The sequence below is a fragment of the Manacus vitellinus genome, unplaced genomic scaffold (genome assembly GCF_001715985.3).
Source record: "Manacus vitellinus isolate BGI_N305 unplaced genomic scaffold, ASM171598v3 scaffold_3_pilon, whole genome shotgun sequence".
Lineage (NCBI taxonomy): Eukaryota > Metazoa > Chordata > Aves > Passeriformes > Pipridae > Manacus > Manacus vitellinus.
In genome coordinates this window covers 6,089,743-6,115,172 of record NW_021940535.1, presented here as the reverse complement: position 1 = coordinate 6,115,172, position 25,430 = coordinate 6,089,743, and the positions used below count along the sequence as shown (strand labels likewise).

The 25,430-nt window shown below is 38.2% G+C and overlaps 2 protein-coding genes across 8 annotated transcripts in view; one reads left to right on the top strand and one right to left on the bottom strand.

The window, feature by feature from the left end:
• UBP1 (upstream binding protein 1) overlaps window positions 1-1,934 on the top strand; it is a 35,092-nt gene extending 33,158 nt beyond the window's left edge. For all 4 annotated transcript variants that reach the window (XM_029961943.1, XM_029961941.1, XM_029961942.1 and 1 more), the window contains one exon: window positions 62-1,934. In XM_029961943.1, coding sequence (XP_029817803.1) covers window positions 62-99 — 38 coding nt within the window. In that variant the 3' untranslated portion in view covers window positions 100-1,934. The remainder of the gene's footprint in view (window positions 1-61) is intronic.
• Window positions 1,935-2,160: 226 nt separating this feature from the next.
• The window catches only part of FBXL2 (F-box and leucine rich repeat protein 2), a 56,379-nt gene continuing 33,109 nt past the window's right edge, over window positions 2,161-25,430 (bottom strand). For 2 of the 4 annotated variants that reach the window (XM_018075262.2, XM_018075260.1), the window contains exons 4-15: window positions 24,958-25,032; window positions 21,885-21,979; window positions 18,911-18,979; window positions 18,729-18,824; window positions 18,296-18,422; window positions 18,026-18,100; window positions 14,644-14,774; window positions 10,575-10,635; window positions 9,077-9,121; window positions 8,733-8,789; window positions 5,071-5,283; window positions 2,161-4,076 (exon numbers count right to left, since the gene is read on the bottom strand). In XM_018075262.2, coding sequence (XP_017930751.1) covers window positions 3,969-4,076; window positions 5,071-5,283; window positions 8,733-8,789; window positions 9,077-9,121; window positions 10,575-10,635; window positions 14,644-14,774; window positions 18,026-18,100; window positions 18,296-18,422; window positions 18,729-18,824; window positions 18,911-18,979; window positions 21,885-21,979; window positions 24,958-25,032 — 1,152 coding nt within the window. In that variant the 3' untranslated portion in view covers window positions 2,161-3,968. Of the gene's footprint in view, window positions 4,077-5,070; window positions 5,284-8,732; window positions 8,790-9,076; window positions 9,122-10,574; window positions 10,636-14,643; window positions 14,775-18,025; window positions 18,101-18,295; window positions 18,423-18,728; window positions 18,844-18,910; window positions 18,980-21,884; window positions 21,980-24,957; window positions 25,033-25,430 lie in introns of those variants that run through there. The other 2 variants (XM_018075261.1, XM_025895447.1) reach the window with 2 other exon arrangements.

Sequence of the window (25,430 nt, the reverse complement as noted above, 5' to 3'; positions counted from 1 at the left end):
GCCTTGGCTCATATTTTTATGATTCTGTTTAAGAAAGATTGACACTTTATTCTTTTTTCAGCTGAAAATGGTGAAGGCTTCCACATAATTCTGAAGTGACGTCACACAATTGCTACACTGATACTCCAACGCAGAATGAAGTCCTGCCTAAAGATTATGAAGATCATCCAAAACCTTAGGATCTAACTTCACTGTATAAGATGTTTCATATTGAAAACACAAAATGACCTTTCTAATGAGCTGTTTGATAGGTGAACTTTCTTATCACTGCCATAGCTAAGTGTCCTCATGAGAGGTATAATGCCATGACAGCTTACGTACAGGCATGGAAGACAATGTAAGCAAAGGTGCTTGCCCTTTACTGAAATAAGGCAAATTATGGCCAGTAGATACAGTTCATAGAAGCAGAGCAGTGTTGCTTTTCTATTATCTGTATCCAGTTGGAGATGAATGTAAACTTATTTGGGGGCATTTACCTTTCTGTGCCAGTTTGTCTATTACGTGCTTGTACCTTACGCTGGTTTTATTTTTTGATGTTAGCAGAGCACATGCTAATCTGTGTGGAGATGAGTAGTTAAGGTGATAGTGATCAGGTTGTCAGGTCTTTGAGAGTAAAGCTGTCAAAACAGCTTCCCGTGTAAATTGTGTATAAGAGTGTATGTAAGAAGTGTAAATGCCAGAAAAGGGCTTTTAAGAAGCCCTAGACAGATGCAATATATGCATGCAGCAAACTGCATTATCAATAGTACCTTATTGGAGGGTACCAAGTAATTGTGTTTTGCTTTAATGAATTTAATGGAAAAGAATTGCCTATGCATCCTTTATGTTTAGTTTCGTAGGTTCTCTGCGGAGCACTGCTGCAGTTTAACTCTTTGCTTGTAAAATTGTGAGTTTTAAAAATACAGCAGTGAGAGGTGGGGTTTTCTGACTTAGTGGAATTATGCTGATGAGGGAAGATGACCCACTGGCACCACAGGGCTGTCATAGCTTTCAGCAACATCGAATAAATTGCTTAAGAAACACTAAATACACACCCTGTAAGTCTCCCTCCCAGCAGTGAATGCCCTGCTGGAGTTGCTATTACGGACAAACATCTTCTTACCTTTTCTGTTGACCTTTCTCCGCCCTCCAGTCCATACTGTACACCTGTTACAGTGCCTCTTCCATATGACCAAATACTCACTTTTCTCTGAAACAGGCAATGTGCTTTTTCGGTATTTTGGATATTTCTTGTACAGTCATGGCACAGCATTTCCTAGGGTAACATTAAGTTTCAACTGGTTAGGTACTTAAAGGGGAGTATTTCCAAACGTATTGGGTGACAGTTTCAGAGCTGTCATTTTGTGCCTTTGGAAAGTTCCACCTTGATCTCTGGCTAAAAGCTTGGGAATAGTTTTGCTTTTTATGCTGCAGTGTTCCATGTAAGCAACTACTACAGCATGTAAAAAAGCAACTTTGATTTTTTTTTTTTCACTTCCCCTTTCGTAACTGGCATAAGTGCTTAGCAGAAAAGCTTCTGAAAGCTGTAGCATTTTGAAAACTTAAATTCATCAAACCTAGAGGGTTTTTTCCTATTTTTGTTTGGTTTTTTTTTCCGCACTGAAAGTAAAATTTTATGTACTTACTTAAACATTTCTGACTATGAGTTGTTCATCTTTGGGTATTGTTTGGTCCTAGTATTTTCTTGAACTGACACTTGTGTCTTTTTAGTTCACACCACATTCAAATCCAAATGTTTTATAAAAGTGGAAATATCCTTGATTGGAAAGTATCCAAATATCTAATTTTAAAAAATCTTGAAAGTTGTACAGTAGTTTGTCCAGCTCACTTGAAATTGGAATTAAATTATGGCACCAGCAAATTGCTTTTGTTTTTTAATAAGATGTACACATTTCAATTTAAGTATAATAAATGTTTTTCAATAATTTTGTAAATGTGCTTTTCTTTTTACTTTTTTTCCCCCCTCACACGCATTACAGACATGTCCAGTGTTAAGACTCAGATTAATTGCAAGATCTGCTTTGGCACTAATGGTATGTAAAGGCAAGGAAGGGAAGTAAACAAGCTCTGTAGTGTGTCCTGCACCCAGCACAGTCACACAGATCTTCTGCTTCCAGTAGCAATCCTGGGTAGATTTGAAATAATTGCAACAAATTCAAGTTTGACATCAGCTGATTGTTTATTTAAGTGTCCTATATCTGAGTAGGTTCCATTTGTTTTTGTACATCTTTAATGCAATGGACTTTTACAAGGTTCATTATGTTCTTAGAAAAAAATGAGCCAACAAAAGGCAACACATCTTGACATATTGGTACCAATGACTTTCCTGGTACAGTTGAAAATAAAATCTGCTTAAAACTCTCTTATTACAATAGCAGTGTCTTCATGGAACTCTAGGTGTACGATTGTAACAGCACTCCACTACTGTGCAAAAGAAGCCCAGATTGGCTTACTTTGGAGTAGTAAAGAAATCCATGTACTGTACTCTAAGCTATAATTTAACCCCGCAGTTGAGGTCTTAATTTACTGTCCCCATCCTCTGTGAATCATGAATGCAACCCAGCTGTTGCTATCCATACAAGTCTCATGTTCACACTCCTTTTTAGAAGTAGCTTAAAATTTGGTGGTGGGGGGGGAAAATTACTATCCAGTAGTAGCTTTTCCAACTGCTTTTTAATTTTCAGTAAACACAGGCCCTGAACTCTTAAAACATACACACACACAATCAAACTTACACAAAAAAAGCTTTCTGAACTGTCGCGTAGTTTCTCTCAGATAATTAAGTTGCTAAATATAAAAAAGTTTATCTAATCCTCTAGCATTGAAAAACTAAGGATGAAAGCATGGCCTTAAGAGTTAATACACAGATTTCATCATTATTATTACCATTCAGAAGTTGACAGCTTCTTACCCCAAACATGAAGAGTTGGGCTTTTACATTTGAAAACCACAGGTTTGGTTTGGTTCAACTCCTGCCTACAGAGTTTGTCCTATGCTTGTCCCTAAAATGGATGGGACAAACAGCTTGAATTCCTTGCTCCATTGTCTTTCCTGTAGCTGAACCTGGTTTCCATTCTTCATCTGTAGAACAGCACGTATAATACATCCCTCTTCCTAGAACTGCTGCATCCTTTCCTTACAAACCACAGAGGTAACTGAGGACACACAGGAATGGCGTTACAGTCAGCACCATGTATGGTTGTGGCAGCCAGTTACAGTAGAGTGCACAAGCTCTACCACAGTGGATTTTTACTCCTGTTAAAGGCCAATGGCTTTGGGCATAAACGTGCGTTTGGTGACGGGCAAGCTTTGTACGAGCATAGTTCAACTGAACCAAGTCCAAAAACTTGGGAAGTATTTCTATTTATGTAGTTATCTTGAGGTACTATCTTACCTTTTGACATTACCTATTATGTCCTGTTATGTAATTAAATATGAAGCTGAATCATGAAAAAGAATAAGCTGCTGTTTCACTGTAAGAGCTTACGATTACTTTGCATTTTTTTGGTCAACATCTGCTAAAGCTGATTTGTCCTTACACCTGATATTTAATCTGTCGTGTATGTTACCGAACAGCAGGTTCAGTTCCTTGGTGTGACGGACTCGAGCCCCACGTTAAGTTCCAACTTCACACGGAGTAGCGCTTACAAATGCAAATTAACTTCCAAGTTTAGTGACCTTTCACCAAGTGGCTGCTATGCTGCAATGCCCACACGTTTTACACGGTACTGCAGTTCTCATGCCAACAGAAGGAAGGAGTTACTAATACAAACCAAAGCATCACCAACTTAATCCACAGCTGCACATTACGTTAAGATTTTTACCTGGGAAAAAAAAAATGCTTTTCTTGTCACAAAACTGGATGACCAAACACCACCATTAGGACTGTCAGGAAACCGCCTCCTTCCGCTGACTTGCAGTCCCTTTCTTCAACAACGACAGAATTTTCTGTGTGGTTGCACTTACTGTCAAAGAATAATACAGCATCTGCAGAGGCGCTGTCCGCTCCCTCCGACCGAGGGAGGGGGAGTTACTGGAGCAAAGTAAGCATGAACTTTCACGTGAGGTAGATGAGCCTGTGGGTGAAAAGTCTGCATTATAATGGCAGAGAAAGAAACATAACTAAAAAGAGAAAAGTGAAGAGAAGCAGTATACCTCAACTGCTGCCAACAAGTACTCTCTCATGAAGGTGGGTTAGCTAAGAAGAAAGCATCTATACACTGGATAGTAGCCAAGCAGTCTTCTCCTGACATGTAATTCCTCATGTCCCATCCAGCTAAGGCACACTAATGTCTGGGCATTCAACTTGCACAGGGCTCCCACTGGTTACCCAACAAAGCACTAATCAGCCCAGACAGCTCTCCATCAGGAGAGGCACGTGTTTTCCCTCAGGGGAGAGAGGGGTGGATCCCTGGCTACTTAAGGAGGACTTGTCTGTACCTTGTTTCCCATAGTTCTCCTGCTGTTCTCATCCTGGAAGATAGCAGGAAATAGAATTGGGCATCTGCACTCAATTTGAGTCACTATTGGGAATGAGTTTTCCAATTCCAAAAGTGTTTGGACACAAATTTGGGATATGAAGCTGCAGACAAGTTTAACAGCAAGGTTAAAACGCTGCCCCCGCAAGGTAGGCAGTCCCTGACCTAATGGGCAAGGTACACAGAAAAAAGGTTTGGGGCTGGATTCCAGGGCCTAAGGGCCCCACAACCCAACAGACGAAATACCCACGCAGATGTTTTACTATTGGCTCTGTGTCTTAATGTATATTTTAGAATAGTTAAAGAATACCACTACACCATCCTAAAAACTGAGAGGCCCGTATTTGAAAAAATATGGAAAGCAGAAGGTAACCTTCATTCCAACAGCAAAAGTGTCATGAGTCAGAAACTGCCAATTATTGCTGCTCATACAGAAAAGTTACCTACAGTCTCTAGAGGTGGGAAGACCTAATAGACTGACAGTCAGACTGTTTCCAACCTTCCTGGCTTGGGATGCCTGTAGAACTCATACAATCTCAAGCAGTATCAACAGCTCTGGCATTCCCATGGGAACAAGTCAGTAAACACATACTCTGATTCGTTTGATTCCAGCTCGCGTGACTTGCTGACAGTCGTACAGCTCAATTCTCTCCAAGTTGTGGCAGTTCTCCAGGTGTTCCAGAGTCACATCAGTGATGAGAAGACAGTTGTCAAGCTCCAGTACCTGCAGCCTCTCGTGACCACACGTACTGTTGCTCAGGTGAAGGATCCCATCATCAGTGATCAGTTCACAGTGAGATAAGCTCTGAAACAGAGAGGCAAACAATTAACAGCACTCAGTCCTAAATTAATCTAGCCTCTGGACATCAGAAGTCCTATTGAATCTCCTTTGTTCCAGTGGTTAAACAGTTACAAATAGGACACAGCTGAAATCCGGAAGAGTAAAAACAAGGAACTGCTTTACTTAACAAAATAGCTGTACTGGATTTTTACTTTGTTTCGCAAGTTGAGTCCCAAAACATGTCACTGGCAAAATTCCTCAGGCCCCCTTACTCTCTGTGAACGTGGGAATTCTGTTCCAATTGTCCCACACAAGTGCAAACAGCACTGTGCCAGAAACCAGAAACAACTCTAAAAGATGATCAAGAACATACAGGAATAGATGAGCATCTACTCAGGAGTTACTGTTTCATAGCTACCACAAGGACCAAGCCTGTGCAAGTCCACATAGATAAAGAACAATCAGACTGGACTGATTTGCCAAATAATGATTTAAAAAAACCCAAACTGTGAGCACTTAGCACCTCAGGCTGTACGTAGAAGGAGCAATAAACATCTCGTAGTGCTACAGGACCAGTCTTTTCTGCAACAGTCAGCATAATAAACCAAAAAAATCTGCTCCTCTTCAGAGTGTTTTTTTAATCCTTTGAATTTCAAGAACATGGAAAACATTGCTGCATCTCAGGCACCACACAAAGCACTTTCCTTGTTCCTTGAGGGAATTCATGACTTTTGGAGAAGCACGGATGATGACAACAACGGGAAACAGACATTTCTCGGAGGAGGCTTAAAAACCACTCTGTCACCAGTGAAATGAATGCTCTCAAATCTTTCCCAGTAGAAACATGCAGGATCTGTGAACTCTCCTCTTGCCCTGGGCTCTGAGCTAATGCCTTTCTTTATGCTCAGCCCTGTGTTCTGCCCGTACTTGTTTCTAAGTCTAAGTCTAATGGTGTCTGGTTCTGAAGAAGCGTTTCCCTGCCCCAAGTTGTTTTTTTCAGATAGCAACTGATGAAGAAACACTTGCAGCAATCCAAAAGCACTTTTTAACTCAGAGCTGCTCAAAAGTACCTCCTGCCAATCATCTGCCTGACATGAAAGCTTTCCTGACCCTCGTTACAACACATCTATCCTCTATTTCAGCCGGACAAGGAAGCCTGAGCACTACCAACCACTCTCTCTCCTGTACCTACTTTCTCTATATACATGCTCTGAGCATTTGGTTTGGCTCACAGCCTGGGACCAATCAGCAGCTGCAGGGTTAACCAATGTTTGTAACAGATCTGCTGTTCCAAGGAAGGACAGGAGGTTCTGTGGAGCTGTTGGCTATGGCAGCAGTCACTGGCTAATTAAGAGTATTCCATCCCAGGAAGTAAGCAGCTTATAAAAATCAGCTTTCCTGAGACACGGTATTTGGTACTGAAAGGACAATACAGGATGTACGGCCGAGTTCGTAGAACTTTGTGAAACAAATATGCCAAATGATACAAACTTCATATTAAACCACATGATTTTTCTGACTTCATAAGCCTGCTAGGAAATGTTAATGATGTGGAATTTTACAAAAACAGTTGCTTGAAATCTTAAGAACAAAAATATATGGTGAAATTCTTTTCTTTTTTTTTTTGTTAATACATATCGAATGCTGTGTATAAATCAAAAAAGGCCTGACATACTGTGAGAGTAAGAAACAGTGTGATCAACTTAAATGAAGAATTCAACTGTCTTCTCATGTCCAGGAATATCACAAGTATTTCAAAGATTCTCTAATAATTTCAATGTACAATTATTTGACACTTTTGCCAGAAATTACTTTTTAAGTACAATAAGGAAAGCACTTGAGTACTCTGATACTGACAAAGATTAGTAGTTGGCTACAATTGGTCTAACAGTTCTTTTGCCTGTTTCCACCATCTACTGAGTCTCCAAACATCAAAAAACAAATTCAAAGTTGATCATTGCAACTCCAAAATATTTATTGCAAATACACTTAAATACACGCTAAAGCACAACTACATAAGAGTTTATAGGACCATCAACAGTAGGTGATTTCACATTTGAAGCATCAAGATTAGTTTGTGTAGTGTATTTATCACCTGCTAGCCTTGTCTTTTCTTTCCCAGCAATTCTCATTGCTGTTCATGGACAATCTGACTATATATCCTTTCTTCCCACAGGATACACAGACCAACAAAACCACCAGGTTTTCTGGTTCCCTTAGAAAAGGTATGATATTTTACCAAGGCCACACTTCCCTGTCTGTGGGCTAACACACAGAGGCCAGCAAACAGAAGTAGGTTCAGAAAAAAGTCCTTGGAAACTATGAGGTTTTATGGTATCTCTGTTGAAGCACTGGCAGAACTGGTACCAAAGATTTCTTGCAAAAACTGGTTACAACTGGGATTACAACACAAAACCGTGTCCCTTACAGAACAGAACATGTCCCATGCAAATGAGTCCACATCTTCTGACAACTCACTTGGTTTAACATCAAGAATTATGATTCAGAAAAGAGGCCAGATGATTAATAAGCAAAAATAAAGAACAACAACAATAAAAAATAAAGAACAAGTTCCTTTTTAAAAGACAGTTTTCCTCATGTTGCTACCTTAGTAACCCTGAGTGAGTAACACTAATCATAACACAATTTAATTAAGAAAGCAGCAAACCTTCCTTTAATCCCATCTAAGAACAGATTATACAGATACTTGTTCTCTCACATAGATCTAAGTAATACATAACAAATCTACACTTATGGGACAACTGGCCCTAAATACAGGAGCTCCTACTGTAAGGACAATCTAGTAACTTTGGAGTACCTTGACTAAAGAGCAGAAATGTATGCCACCTCAAATTGGTTTTGATGATCTGAAAGGTCTAAGCCACCACTCCCTAGAAAACAGTTCTTTGAAATATAGTAAGCAGAGAACCCCACTGAAGGCATCTCAATCCTCCCCAATTATGTTCAAAAGTCAAGTTCAAAAAAACCTTCCATAATTTATTATGTAAATGGAGTCCTTGGGAAAAAAATGCTTGCATGCAAAACTGATTACAGAGTGATTACATTATCTTCTCTGGGTGGTTTTGTTTATTCAATATTTGATGTGAAGTGTCATACTCCCTAAGAAAATCATTACTGAACACTTGAAAGTATCTATGAAGGATCTAAGTACTTTAAGTTGAATCGAGTATGTAAGTAGTCAAATATGAAGGATGTTAACCATAAAACCATAAGCTTTCTGGTTATCACTCGGTAACATTTTTTAAATCACACAATGCATGTAAATATTTTAGGAGTAATGTGCTGCTTTTAGAATACTTGTGAAACTTGCATATATTTGGCACAGTATCACTGTGCATCAGGAATGTTTTCTAGATACAGAGTGGACAGCCCAGGTTTGTACTGCAGGAGCTGCCTGTGTGTGCGGTTTGGGGGGGGATGTATCAAGGTCACAGACAAAGAGTTCCACTTACCAAGGCTTGCAGCTTAGGGCAGTGTATGGAAAGTTGTATCAATGTGCTGTCAGTTATCTAGAAATAAAAGAAATCAAATAGCCATAAGCAACAGACAGCAGGAGAGTCAACCCTCAAAAAAGATATCTCTGTCTACCAGATGAAAGTTCTGTTGTTTCTGGAAAACATCTCATCACCTGTTACTCTCCAAGTATGTCCCTCTATAGAATTTCCCAATAACTATTTTTATTTTCTACCATAAACACAGCACTATTAATAAAAATCAAAGCACATCTAACTGAAAGTGCTATTGTACTGCATCCTTACACTGGCCGTTCAATATTCCTTCTCATATTAAATCTCACCAAAACACACTCTTCCAAGTCCATCTTCTCCAGCTCATGGCAATTCTACAATAAACAAAACACAAACAGAAAAACAAAAGATGAAATAAAACATAGACATAAAATCAGGCACAGAGATAGTAATATGGGATATCACAGCTTTCAAGAGGAAATTGTGAGCTAAATCCCTTCAAGTATTTGATCACCACCAAAGAAAGAAAAAAAATTGTTTAAATAAATAAATAAATGAATAAATTAGCAAGCAATACACCACCTCTCTCTCAAACATCAACATTTCAGCCTTCCTCTTACTTAGTGAAATGTCTTCTTCTTACTCTGTAATGTTTGACCAGTACATATCAGTACTTACCCTCCCCTGCTTCCCCTCCCCCTTCACTCCAAACCCAGGGAATTTGTAGACTGTGCACTAAAGCAAACTTATCTGCATACAGATCAATCCAACTTCTGCATATATCAGCCTGCATCAAACTCATCTGAAACACACTTAAGCCCAGGGAACATCTCTCTTCATCATTATACATTTAGAAAGAAGCCTTAAAACCAATTTGTTTAGCCAATGAATGCTGAAAATATTAAAATAGGCTCTACTTTAAGGCTGGGAGAAAGCTGCACATCACATCTACGCAAGCAATTTTCCCAGCAGTATGAGAGATCCCCAGCAAGCTTTCAGAAGTGCTTTCAACCTCTGATCATGACTAATTTCAAGAAAATGATGCAGCCTTGTGATTTTGCAGCAGACCACATAGTGCAATAGCTCAATTCCCAGCCTGTTTTTTTTCAGGAACAGGAAAAAATGGTTTAACTTGCAGCCCCCAAAAGCAGGCTTGAGGTGACTCCTAAAAGCCTGAGACTGTAGTGCTGAATGATTAGAAAACCACTCTGTTTAAGCACTGAGGCTAAAAACCCCCCTTCCACTCACACTAAATATCAGCAGCATAAACGAATCCCACTTACAGAGTATTACTTTTATGTTCAGCTTTCCTAAACCAGCAAGCAAGCAAGTCTAACTTGAAACATTTTATAAAACCAATATGCTTACTTCACATATTTCCAGCATGAATCAGGGCAAAAGTGCTTGTAGTTTATAATGTACAATGTAAATATTCTGTAACTCAAGGGTATGCTCAGAATAATCTATTATATGATTTTTTTTGATGTAAATATCACAGGGGTATGTGACATCTTTATAGGGGAAATTTGGCGAGAATATGTAACACAAGTTTAGAATTACAATAAGGATAATAAATTCAATTGAAACAAACTAAAAAAAACCAGAGGAAAAAAGTGAAAAATGCAATGATAGATGGCAAATTAAATCAAGTTGCAGATCTAAGTACAATCCAGAAATAAAATAACTTTTCAGTCCCCTCTTCTACTGGGTTCTTTCTACTACAGTTTTCCTCTTCTCCTATTCCTTCCCAGCAGGAGTACATCAATTCACAGCTGCTCAGCAGCAATGAAAACGAGGCAAGTTCTAACCTTCTGAAATGACCCTTACCCGTGCTAGAAGGGTAAACCCAGCATCTGTAAGATGTGAACATCTTGCAGCTTCCAAAATCCTGGAAAAGTTTTAAATGTTAAAAAAAACACATTAACACAGAGAAAAGCAAATGCATTTGAGATACAAATCTGTCTTCTGGAACTTAAAGCTCTCAATAGCAAATGTAAATATGTATATGCCTATTTTTCACAGCAATTAGCAACTATAAAGCAGACTTTTGATCCAGTTTATCAGAAGATTCTAATAGTCACAGAACAGATTAAATTCAATCCTCAAATCTCAATATTTAGTGGAAAGAAAATTATACACAATCATTTCAACCTCTTGTTTCATTCAGTAAGAGCATAACACCCAAGTTTTCTCATGTGTTATCTGAGGAAAGATATATTTATAAGGATAAATCCTGAGATAAGGAAAATGCAAAGGAAGCCTGCATCTAAAACCTGTTATCTAAACACAGGCTGCTGGGAAGCCCCAAAATTGAAAAACTGCTTACTAGAAATTCCCTCAGAGCCTCAGCATGAAGCACAGTGAAGCAAGTTACCAGAAAGCAAGGAGCTTAAAATCTCCAAGCCCACAGTAAAAACAACAAACTGTGCCAACACAACCTTAAAGAAAACAGCACATTGTTTTGGAAAGATAAACCTAACACTCTTCCGAGAGGCACTGGTGAGCAATACTGACCAAGAAAAATAAGTCAACTGCCCCAAACAGCATCACTAGCATGCACAACAGGCTCTATCCCATTAATGTTTTGTTGTCTTTATTTAATTTTTCCTTTTTTTTAATGAAAACTTTACTTTGCAGGTGGAGTAAGTATCAAGGTGAATAAGGGGAAACCACAGCGCCGTTTAATGAGCAGCACAAACTAAGTGCAACTTACTCACCACAGCAAACACTACTGCTATACTGGGGCTGGTGGGGAGGAGGCAGGGAAAGATGGATAAAAGAACTTCTTGCTGTGGTAACACTTAGAGGCTTCCAGATCCTTCCACTGGCTTAGGAGGTCATTAGAATGCTCCCTAGAGACAAAGTGCAAAGGGAAAAGCCACGCTGTGTGCATGAACTAAATACAACCCCACCAAAGTACAGGATACGGGGCTCTGACTATGACTTTGCTGGATCAGCCTCCTCCAAGCCAAAAACAAGAGAGCAGCCAAGTGGAGAGTTGAGCAGCCCCATGGGATACGTTCTCGAAAACCCTCTTCCAGACTTGTAGTCTTCAACAAGGAAGTATGACAGAAACTCAAAAACAGCCAGCAGAGAGGTACAAGATAGATATCTGTTCCCAAATAGATGGTTCTAACACCTCTGAACTTTCTTTCCAGACTCACATTTGGGAACTCTGTGCCCTTCCACCAACGGTAGCTAGCAGCCTATCATAAAATACTCTCAGCTACTCTGAAAATTACCTAGGATACCAAATAGGAAGGAAAAAAACTCACCACCACACAAACCTGCCACGATTTAGGTCACATTTGTTACCCTTCTAACTCCTTTCATCAATTACTTGCTATGAACCCCATCTTATTACACATTTGACTTTGAAGGGAGGTGGGGGAGAATGACGACTGCAACATGTAAAATAGCAAGGATGCTACTTACTGTCCATCCAGTTGAAAATACAGAAACAGAGGAATAAGAAAGCAGAGGACAACAATTCTAGCTTTCCTGAAATTGGGTATGCAGCTAGTCTGGGGAGCAGAATGGGGAGTGAGCTGTATATACACACGCTGCATCAATAAGGCTCCAGCACGAAGAAACAGGTGGGAAGGCACTGGGCAGCATGAAAATTAGCAAAATTCTAATTTTTGCTTTTGTTTTAGTGATTGTACTTAAAAACACAGAGGTCTTCTTTTTTCCTGATACAGCTGACATGTGTTTCCCACCTAGTGATTTGTGACAACATTCCTATCATAGGAGCTGATGAGAGAAAAGGATATCCAAGAGCAGATTTCCCACCCCTACAAAGCAACGTTCAGACAGACCTCACAGTTAAATTTATTGTCTACAGATGTCTTTTGGGCACATCTGGAGTGTCTCTGAACACAGCACCTCCCTACTCCTGTTGAATTAGCAGAGGTGGGGTTAAAAGGAATATGATCCTAATTTTCACAGGCCCACCCAAAGACATGCATGGTTCACCAGTGCTTTTCTTGATAAGCCTCACCAAAACATCTCCCAGTATTTTAACACTAAAAAGTGCTAATGAAGAAAAAAGAAGAGAAGGTATCAAGCACCTAAAAGAGCAGATATAGAGAGGGATGAGAAGACACCTATATCTTGATGTGAAGTAAGAAATACAGCTGAAGGGTCAGCTGAAAGGTCAAGCTTAGGGTTTTTTCCAATGAGACATCATTTGTGAGTGCTAACAGCTGCAGAACACAGTATCATGGAAAGCAGCCATAGTAGGACGTTCAAGACCCTGAAATGAAGTGAGAATAGCACAGCACAGAAAATACTGAAAGCTTTCTAACAGGGCCAGCATGTTCAGCAGAGGCATCAGAGTTTTCTTTCATACTCAACCACAAAATATTCAGAAGATACGAGCAAGTGTGGCATTACATTTCCCTTTGACTTCCAACATAATTTTTATCAGGTACTTTGCATACACAATCCCAAAACTCTACATGTAACCAGCTGTGTCATCTGTCCTTCCAATATGCACTAATCCTTGGCAGTAATCACTGCAAAAGGTCATCCTGTTTCCTTATACTGTTCCTCATTACAGGAGAAGAGTGGCAGACGCCTTCCCCCTCGTGGCACAGACAGGGGCTAACAGGTTACCTACCAAAGTCAAAACAATTCCTGCTGCAGTTGTATTGCCCCTGGAAAGAATTGCAGAGCTAATACCACTTTAGAGCTCCTTTTATTTCCAATAGGAGTCATGCATTGAGAGAACAAGAGAAACAGTGGGAAAAGACCAGTAATAACAGCACAGCTTTCCAAGGAACACAATTTAGTGTGTCAGGAGACTCCTAAGCCCCTACCACTGGCACACAAAAGCTTTGTAAGTAAGTTACATGAAGGGGACTGTCACTCTGGAATTGTTCTAAGGACAGGTTTTCTACAGTAACAAAAGCTCTTTTTCACTCTATCAGCTAAAGGAACACAGTGTGTCAGCATACTGCACATTGGCATTTGAATGCAGCTTCCCCTAATTTCAACAGTCTACACTTTTCCTCTGCCTGTGATTGAAGTATAACAAGTTGCCACTCCTGCATGTTCCTGTCATAAATGACAATTTAGTGTGATCCAAAAATCTTACCCTTTGATTTAATTTACATTAAAATGAGACCTTCTAAGAAGTATTAAATGTCTCTACACACAGAGCTGTTGCATGATGGCCTCCTTATAAAAGTCAAAGCTGTCTGCACTTCTGAGAACTCCACCATAACAAATATGTTAGCACAAATTACACCAAAGTAAAAGTTTATACTATTTTTAACTGATAAGCCCCTGCTGCTCAAAACATATCTCATAAATATCAGTCCTCAGCGTTTGCAAAGACATTAGCACACTCCATATCAGAGTTTAAGAACACCCAGGATGTATTACAGAGCATATTAGAATACATTTGTATAAAATCTGTAAATAAAATGCTCAGATATGATTAAGCTTTTTTTTTGCAAGACAAACGACTGCATAAAGCCACATCAGAGTACAAACATCACAAGACACAACACATCTACAGATATTTTTACCTTTTAAAAAAAATAATGGGCTTTATATCTTCTTTTCTTCTGGCTTGTAATTAGTACCTAAAATATTTAGCTAGAAGCACAGAATTGAACTGCTAGGTTCAACATCTTTCATTTGTCATATTAACTCTTGTTTTTTCAAGTACACAGTGAACTACATTAATATGATATCTACAGAGGACCAGCCCTTGAGCTCATATTCTAAGCTGGTACTTCTAACTTAATTTTTTGACTGCAAAGGTAATGCAAACAACACAGAGCTAACTCAAGTCTGTGGACATCAGCTCATTATCTTCAGAAGTGAATTTCTTAGCCGAGGCCAGTAAAAACATGACATACTTACAACAAGCTCACGACATACTCACTTCAGCCTTGGACAGTTTAGACCAAGTGCTGTGAGAGAAGCATCTGTAAGGTTGCTACAGCCTGAAACACAGAGTGATTGGAGTCTATGGCATCCTCTACAGATTTTTACAATGCCTTCATCTGAAATTTGCTGCAACACAGAAGAAGGTTGAAGTTACTCCCTTATCAAGTAATCAGCTAAGATTACACAGCAATAACAGCACAGCTTTTACTGGTAATCAACACACATTACTGAACTGCTGTTGTCATGCTGTACATAAACCAAGGCAACCCAGGCATTCAACCAAAAAATACCCTCATGAAACCATGTACAATAATAGCGAAGATAATCAACACACACAATTCCTACTTATCTACATATTTTTCCAAGACCTCAAGTCCTACTCAAAGGTAGTCTGAAGCATAGAGCGAGAGTTGTTTGTTGCTGTCTTCCTTTTTCACTTTGCTTTTGTTTTATAATTTTTCACATCTCTTTCTTTTAATTGCGTTTGCTTCCTATACATTTATGGAGTCCAGATCTTCCACTCTAGTGACTGTGTAAGTTCAGGAACAGTGCAAAAGAGAGTTTAAAGCTTGACAGCAGGAGAGGTAACCACCTATTTTGCACTGGTGCAGTAGGGCCCAAGGGCAAAAATCCTTCACCTTTAGATAATTTTTGAAGCAAGAGTTACAGGTAAACAATCAAACCTGCATTCTTCACAGGTTTGCTCTACCCTATGCAGTTGCCTTTAGATGAAAGATTTAACTCAAACAAGGTTTTTCATTTCTCAAAATTGTTTTGTAATAGATATTCTGAAAAGAGTAACTCTAAATTTGGAATATGAACAAAAAAGTTCTCTCTCTGAAACAGGGACTACAAGAAATAGCCCCATCGCAGGTGCACACAAAACAGCAACAGGAACTAGACTATTGGGGGGTGTGCAAATATTATTTTGTTTACAAATCTTCTATTCTGGAAAAAGTTTTCTCTCCTCCTCCCACTCCTAATGCCATGAATTTAATTTCTCTTCTGTATGACTAATCCTTCATGGTGAAACAGGTTGTTTTATTCCCTGGTTTAATATTACTCTTACAATAGTAACAAACACATCTACTGTATTTTTAATGGAAAATACACATTCCTTTTATAAGCCCCTCATATAAGTATGCTAATACAACTGTAGCATATTTCTGAGGCTATTACCATAAACATTAGCTTTCACAGATGAAAACAGGATGAGAAATAGCAGTAGCTCAGCACAAAGAGAGATTACCTTATGCTCCCTCCACCAACCCAGCACTTTTTAATATCAGAAGTTTAGATTTGCAACTTGTTCTCTCAAATTAAATTTTTATAGACAGAAAGCTAGAAGTCTCGTATTCCTTTTGTAGATCCAGAAGGATTTGCATCATCTACCACTAAGAGAGTAAGTTTTCTTTTTTTTTTTTTTTTAAATAAAATTTCAACATCAATCAGGTATTTCTGATTTTGCCTCTCCAAAAACATGTTATTTTCTGGAACGGTTTCACTTCCTTTGAGAGATAGTCATGACACTATTACCGGGAAACGGAACTATTCTGGAGGTAAGGACTATGTAAATTTTATGCTGCTGTTGGAGATGTACAAGGCCTTTAAGTTATATATGAAAACTTTCCATTCTGAAATTGCTTGCAGTTTCAATGCCTACAATCATTCTCAGGAAAGCGCTCAAAAAATGCCTGCAAGTCCCCAGTTTCTAAAATCTTTCTCTAAAGATGGTACCTTTCAAAAGTGCAGTTTCCAGAGATAATATCAGTACATTCCATAGCTGCTGGTGCTGGCCTGGCATTTTACAAGGTCCATAAAACACAGCCACTAGAACTACAGTGTGGACCATATAAAGCACAAGGAGACCTGCTGTGTAAAAATCTGTGCTAACCTTTGATCATAAGGAGTCTGGCTGCTTGTGGAAAAGTGCTTCAAAGCCATAGCAAACAGGACACATCACCAGTGAAATAAAGCTTTAAAGCACATGTAGGACTACTACTGATGTAGGTAGGACTATCAACTCAAAAAATTCAAAGGGAAAAATACTTTCACTCAGGAGGCTTTTTTGTTTGAGCTACATGACAATAGACACCCCGGCCAAGGGAAAATTCTGGCACACTTCTATGCCAATGCCCCTTTTAAGCAGGAGAGATAGCAACTGATTATCATCAGACCTCTTGAGAGCCTTCCAGAAAAACAATCAGAAAAGGCAGGCCTTTTCATTCTTCATTAGTCTCAGGTAAAACACAACAGAAAAAGAACTCTGGAGAAGGAGGACAGCAGAAGGAAGAGTGAAAGGGGAGGAAATTACCTACTGACTTTATTTAAGTGTGGTTCTGACCAAAAGAAGGAACTTCCTTTCAGTCCCGTTATCTTTAGGTACCCAACTTCAGTGGGCATCTAAATTCAGACTGAAAAAATCTGAAAAATTCCCTTTTGCTAAACATCCCATCGGTGCACGGAAGCTCAAGCTTTGTATTCATATTGTTCTTGATTTCTGCAATTTTTAATGTAATTTTTAATAATCCCCAACACTGAACAATGACCAACACTTCAAAGAAATCTCTTAAGTCAAAAAATTTTCGTCCAATCTTAACAGAACATGTTCCCATGCCACATTCATTTGGGAACAATCCATAACACAGATTTGAAAGTTTTAGTAGATTTTTATGATACCTTCTAGCAATAAAGCTAGAAAATTTTCCAAAAACAAACAAACAAAAATCTAAATTCATTATTCAAATTTGCATGACTGAAACATCGAAATTCTAATTTATTTCAGTATTTTCTAAGGTTTATTTGCAGGCAAAGAATGACTTAAACATATTTAAAATCTAAAAGAACGTCTTTCCCATTCCTTAAAAGTCACATCAGAAACAACAAAAAAGCAAAAATAAACCAGAGCAAAACTCATTTGTGTTCTTTAAGTAGAATTAAAAGAACATGAATGATTCCCAGTCATTTCATTACAAATGAATGTGTTCTTCCATTAATATTGAAAAAGCATGCCCTTCTGCTACTTTGAGCATCATCTTCAGTTATGATGCCATTACATTTTACCCTCAATTATGTAGCCCAGAACATGACTTCTGCTCAATTAGAAGCCTTAGAATTATGAACAGACTAAGATGTTACACAGTTCACGATAACTGAATGAATGCAGTTAATTCTTACTCTAGAGCTTGCCACAGTTACAGATGTAATGGGGGGGAAAAAAATAACACTCCAAGTCCACACTCAGCTTAGAAGCACCCAGCTCATTTAAGACCTCTGTTCCAAACAAAATTCTATAAACTGCAGAAATGTACTATTTGACCAATTTAACTGGTTTCTGATTCTTAGGGAATGTATCTTTGGAAGTTTCAAATACTTACTGTACAGGATTGCAAATTCAGGATTACAAGTTCATGACAGTGATTTTGAATGTGTTTCAGTGCTTCATCTTCTAACTGTATTTAGTAATTAAATCAAACATAGGAAAAGAAACAAGAAATTAAAAGCACAGCAAAGCAGCCCAAAGAATGTACACATCTTGCAATATTGAACAAAACCATATAACAAAAACAGTACTTTTTAATTCATAGAGATTTCAAAAACCCAAAATAAAATTTTATTCCTAAAGGATCACCCAAGCAATTATGTACCTGTGTGCAACCTCTAAGAAATAGAGCTTTTAGTCCACTACACCCTTTCACCAGTGCTTCAATACCATCCTTCGTAATCTGATCACACCAGGAAAGATTCAAATGTTCCAGATTTCTGCAACCCTCACTGGGAGAATTAAAAAAATACATAAAGTTAAATCCAGCCTTCAAATAGTCATAACAGTGGGAAACCCAAATTAAATACACTGTTAGAAATTAATGACAGCCAGTGGACTGTGCCAGGCCTCCACAGAAAAGTCATGAGAAAAGACCACACACAAACACCATAGTCTACACCCAAGAAGTCCTAGATATATAATACAGTCAGTGCTGATTCACAGTATTAGGGTTCAGCACCAATTTTTTAAACTTTATTAAATGCTGAACAGCTCTTTGAACACTTGTTTAACACAAAACAGTGAAAACTTCTTACCTCAAGCCTTTCAAAGAGCTGTTTGTGATGGCTACGCAAGATGTTAGATCCAGATGTTTCAGCTTGGAACAGAATCTGCTAAGACTGTAACACGTGCTGCAAAACAGCAGACACACTAAAAATACCTTCAGCTACTTCTTTTTCCAAATTTTCCAATCAATCAAAAAACCTCTTTGACTTACCTGTCAGTGATTTTTGTGCACCCATTTAGATTTAAATGTTCGATGTTTCTGCAGTTCTGTGCAAAGGTCCTAAGACAGCAACAAAAAGCTGAATTAACATAACGTCACAAGTGGTAACACAGTCACTAGAGTGCGCTCTGTCCCACACCTCCCTCCACCTCGGTCAAAAAGCTTAATCTTTAAGTCACAGAGTAATTTCAAAGTATTCCCCAAATACATCCGTCCTAGTAGTTGCTTTTTCCTTTTCCTACTGCAAGTTTCTGTCTAAGGTAAGTGTTGTTTCTCTCTCAAACACCACTTGGGCAAGGTGGTTAGTTCTGTCACACATAAGCCAGAACTGCCTTGCTTCAAATGCTGTAACTAAAAACACAAAGGGCATAAACAGAAGGGTTTAAGTATCACATCAGTTAAACATTAAGCTTCTGGGGAGAGTTTTCGCACATCTTATTACTGAAGCCTTTGTACGTCTTATTAAGGAGCTTGTTCCCACAGCAAATGAAAAGGGACATACCTGGTACAACACAGAAGTATTGGACTACCAGTGGAAAGCCCAGTGGGCCGCAAATTGCTTATTTATTGCTTTCAAAATTAAAATGCATCAGTGTGCGCTACTGGGTATGAACTTAAGGATGATTGGAGCTATTATACTGCAGAGAGCCTGTATGTACTAATTGCCCTGAAGAAATACATAAACTTTCTTTTCATCTCTGCAGAGTAATATTTACAGCTGTGTCGCATTTCAGAACACTGTTTTTATGCCCATGTTTCCTTCAACTGCCTGGATTTTATTGGCAGGGGCGGAGGAAACACACAGAAACAGTTTTGTCTGGAGGCTTGCCCCGGTTAACAGATCTGACTACACACTCAGCTGGTAAAAACTTCCTGGCTTTCCAGAGTGGATTGAAAACAATGGAGAAAAACCCAGCAAGCAGTTATACTGCGAGAGTTTCCACTTTAAAGCTCAAAACAGCTATTCTGAAATTCATGTACTGGAGGGAGATTTACAATGAAGATACTCTTCAAATCACTTGGAAAGCTGTTACACTCTGGAGGAACAGCAAACTGCCCCTGAGATTCAAGCATGGGGCAGTCCCAAGAAAGCTGTCACAAACATTCAGTACTTACATAGCCAATACCTACATCAATAATTGGCTATTTTACACGAAAGTTGGTGTAGAAGAAGGATAAACAGTATAACCTACAAAACTAATGGATCTGGAAACAACTCAACACAAACAGCCTTATAGGAAAAGTCACTTTTGGAACAAATATCTGAAAATTAAAGCCACTTTTCTCATGCTAATGTTTTGAAAGTCTTAAAAGTCATGCACTTATCATTCATTTGTTAATTTCAATATAATCTCCTTATATGTCAGAGGTGAAGCATCTTCTTTTGCAAAGTGTCTTAGATACCACCCTCTGCACCAGCTGGTTGTTAAGGATGCACATGTGTGAACACTGGTCACAGTCTGGTGGCTGCTCTCAGCTAAGCCTGCCCTGTTACCTGCTGGCATGACCAGCTGTATCATCCCTACAACACACACACGTTATGCACTGAACTAATTAATACTTATTCTAAGTATCTGCTTACTAAATAAATAACTATTTTCAAATATCCCATCTCCAAAATAGGATCAATCATAGGATTTTTGGTCCTATTCACAACTCTCACTCCTAGCCCTTAGTGTCCCAAAAAACACAGCTGAGAGCCTAAACTAAGTGTGAAAATGGAGTTATTGGGCAGAAAACTGCCATCTACCATCCTGACTCTTTCCTCCTACACCTTTCTCAATGCCTTCCCTGCTAGCTCCTCAACATGGTACTTGCTACCTCTCTCTAGTCCTGCCACCCCCCTTTCTTAGACTTCTGCCACTGCATTCCCTACCGAGGACACAGGGACCGTCTCTGAATGCTCTGGGAACTTGAAAGACCACTGCAGAAAGTTAACTCTGCTTGGGACTAACTCTTTTTTGATAGCAGTTGCCAGTAATCTAGGAGAGGCAACAATATGCATTTTCCCATGAGGAGGCAAGACTGCCTGAAGGTGGAGACACCAGGCAGCAGTTAGGGGGATGGCCTAGAGGCAGAGAAATCTTTGGGTTTGAAGCTAGGATGCCCATTTGGGTTACTAAAGCAATCATTGCTTACCTAGTTGCTGCATGAATTTACTCTAGAGACAAAAATCAATGAATTAGACTTACTTATAAATTTTAGCAATAGCTAAAGGTAACTAGCTTAATGCCCACTGCTTAACAAAATCCTTGTGCTTATATTTTACACCCCAAGCCTTCTTCCAAACATTCTTTGAGCCCTAAGGCATCTGTGGCTTAGGGATCCTTCAGCTGGAAACAAGATCTTCAAGTTTAAATACTCAGAGAAATATCCAAAGGAACCTGGCTAAACAGCTTGCATTAGAAAAAGCTCATACAGATTCAAACAACCTTGTGGGAACAAACTGCACAGTTCAGTTTATATACTGTGTAAAAAGAAGGGCCACTGTCACTACTTAGAGTCTGCCAAGTTCTTCCCGTTGCCTGCCTGTTCTTATATTAGAGCAAGAAGAATAACCCAGGTCCTTCCTGATTTTGTAGGCACTCAATTGTATCAGTCTTCATTCTCTGTCCCATTGCCAGGGTCACCTCTTGTCCAGACTAGATCATAAACTATAAATTGACCACTAATCTTGATTCTCTGACTATTGTAAGATACCACAATATAGTCTTGAAAATGGAGCAATATCAACATATTTATTCCTGAAAAGTACAGCTCTCAGTTGTTAGTTCATTTCCAGAAAATAACAGTAGCTATATTTTGATCTCAAAATGACATCACATTTAGTCATTATTAAGGTACTTAGTACTTACTTAACTATCCCATTTCGGTCATCAGTCAGTACTCAGAAATGCAAACAAATGTAACAGTAATTGCTTTTGGTCCAGACATTAGGAAACAAGTGATTGAGGATTATACTTACTTTAAAGAGGAGTCTCCAACACCAAGACATCCTCTCAGACTAAGTTGTCTCAGGAACCCACCACACCTTTTCGATATATTTTCCACAACACGACCCTTAAACCAAATAAAAGGAAGATTTTGTTGAGTTCTACTCTGACATAACATTCTAATCAAATTAAAAATGCTGGGAATTAAGACCAGACCCAGCTATACCCTACCAGAAACTGCATCTCTTTGAATTTCTTCTGTTACTTTAAGAAAAAACAGTAACCCATTGAGAATCTCCATCCACACTGAGGTGTTGCTCGATTCAATCTTTAGTTCTCTCTTCCTTTTTTTCATTTGATCACACATGGCTCAACTTTTTGTCACAGCAGACCCTACACAACAAAACTACTAAAATGACCTTCAAGTTTTGTCAGATGTGCAGGGAACCCAAAGAACTGTCTCAGAGGTGGAATGGGAGGCATGCCCATTGCTCAGGGATCACAGTCACAATACAGTATGTAAGTTTAAATTGTCCACAAAGACTCACTTGGGCCAGTGTGTCACTACAGCCCTGGTTAAGTTCCTGTTTCACAGTTCCTGCTATAGGGCTGGCTGTGACTGAAAGGTGCTGAATACCTTGATGGGAACATCAGCAACAGGACTAATACCTAACAGCACCTTGTATCTTTTTCTCTCCCTTTCTTTTCCAAAAGAAGAAATACATATAGAATTACAGGTCGGTAGAGTTTTCGTTGTTGTTGTTTTCCTCTCTACATGGGATGGTAACAATTTTACAGTAAATGTTTCTTACATTTTATTGTTCTTCTTTAATACTTAAGTCCTGGCTATCGCTGTGTGAAAATACTTTCTTATCAGAGCTTGTTTCTTAGTCCATAAGTAACATTGCTTATCTTCTCTCTTAGAAGAACTTATACCAAAACAAACAAACTGAAAATTATGTATTTTTTAAATCTTTCTGATTAACCAGAATTATTTCTCAGCCAAGGCCAAATACCTTTAAGGATACCTGTAAGGATAAATTCTTCAATGAATAACATATAATGCAAGTTCAATTTCCATTGCAGAAAAAATCCAAACCCTAATGAATTATTCAAAGAAAACCGAAACAAATAATGAGATAAGTTTTCCCAAACCCATTTATTTCTTTAAGCATGTAAAAACCCCCAACAACAAGCATACCAAAGAAGACAACTTTAGTGCGTTTAAATGCATTTAACTGTTTGAATAATTCTGTCACTGAAAAAACTAGTTCTTCAATTCACCTCAGCTTACAACTGGTTCCACATACCAAGAAATCCTAAGGCACATTTAACTTCAAGAAGATCTTCATACATCTTTGATAGAAAATAAACATTATTTTAATAGGTTTTGCCCTCTCTTCTCACTTTATTCTCTACCACATGAGGGCTTAAATATGGAAAATTTCACAGAACCTAATTTTTCATTATTCGATACTCTCAGATCAAGCATGAATTGAAAAATCACCAAACAGTACAACGTCCAACTGAGCAAAAAGTTGTCAAATTCAATCAGCAGCATTACTGTCCTAAATCTATAGACAAAAAATATGTTACTAAAACAGCTGAAGAAAAACCAGAGTTCTTAGACATCGAACGTGAAACTGTATCTCATTTAAGAACTACTTTGTGTAATAACTGCTGGTTAAACACACTCGTAGGAGCAAATTTAAGGGGTTTATATTACAACTGTACTTAAATATAATATACTGAACTAACTGAATTGCTCCAAACCACAATAACTTCTTATAGCAAAAGAGGATCATAACTTAATTTCATTCCTTCTCCTTTGAATCCCATGCTGCATCCTATATAGGATTTTAAATCCTATACAGGATTTCAAAGGGCAAGACCACTAGATAAAACATAAGATAAACATATCAAAAACTTAAAAATACAAAACTGTGTTTCTAAATACCAGAAAAATAATTCAAACATACAAAAGGCTTATCAACAGAAGGACCACAGACCTGTTGGGTTTTAATTTATTTCTTAGCAAACAAGAAAACCAAGCTTTTTTAAAAGCAACTGAAAAGGTGATATTAAAGCTCCAAGTCTCTTTTGACGCATTTAGATTGAGGCAGATGCCAAAATCTTTCTCCTACCTCTTAAGATCCTCTTGTTTAACAAGAGTAGAGCAGAGGAGTTGGCAATAAAGTTTTAAAAGAGCGTTGAAAAAAATTTACCGTCTATATTACTGTAAAGCTTTAGGTACAATTTGTACCACAGTTAGCAAATGAAACACATCTGGATTTTATTCACACAACTAAGCTAAAACATAAAATTCAGAAGCAAATCTATTATTATAGTCTAAATTTAATTTGCATCATCAAACAATAATAAACCAGTTCTGATTTAATTACAGAATTGTTGTTCCCCATGGACTTTTGTCTTCATTTTCAGATTTCATATTTTACTTTGTTATGCATATCTATAATAGCATTAATATAGACATGTTTTTCATAGGGAAGACAAGTCTGCTCTAATTCTTTCATTATATACTGTATCCACATGTACCTGCATTTCATGTAACGTTCAAACCTTATAAAACAAGTGGTCATAAAATGTTAATCAAATACATATCAAATCAATACTAGGCAACTCAGTGGTAAGAAAAGTTCTTCAGCATTTTAGTGCTTCAATCTCCAAATCCCATAGCCAAGTGTCCAGAGAGCTTTCAGCACTAGATGGCCCCCTCACAGAGACTTGGGACCAACAACAACATTATCTTGTAGATTGTAGAAGTGATTCCGAGGATCTCACTCCATGCAGAGGCACCGTTTACACCTTTCCCTTCTGGAAATGAGCAGGTTTGAATTTCTAGACCTCTGTATGTATATGATATGTGAAAATTATCTGATATATAGTTGGCAACCAAAACTGAAACTCATCAGAGGAAAAGAAAAAGGCAAATACAGAGTTCTTTTCCATTTGCTCCTTCACAGTATTATTATCTTGAACTTAGTCTTTAAAACGTGTGAACGCAAGCAGAGTCTGTGGGATACTCAAAATGGGCTGTGCTCTTAAACATCTCCGTAAGAATGAAAAACACCCAAAGACACTAACCTCTATATCCGTCTGAAAGTTAAAGAGGTCTATTCTTTGCCAATTGCTTCCATCCAGAGCTAAAACATTCCATGCCTACAGAAAACAAATACAATTTATTACCTCCACTGCCTGCTCCCTTCACTTTTCTCTCAGCAATTTAAATATTACAATCAAGACAATTTCAGGCAGCGTTTTTTAAAAAAAATTGTAGATACTAGTAGTCATACAATATCAACTAGTTAAAAACAGAGTTTGTGGAAATTAATCTCAAATCCTCTAAATGGATTACACTTCAAAGGCTAACTTGTGGCTGTAAAACATGCAGGAAAGCAAGATATTAAATGTCAAGTACATACATAGAAAGATTTAACCCTCCATTTTTAAAAAAGCTTTTGTACATTCGTCTAATAAGTCACTTTTGCTAGATCTGTATGGAAAAAAGTAGCTGCAGATGACATTCCTTTCAATAAAACCACAGTTCCTCAACCTCA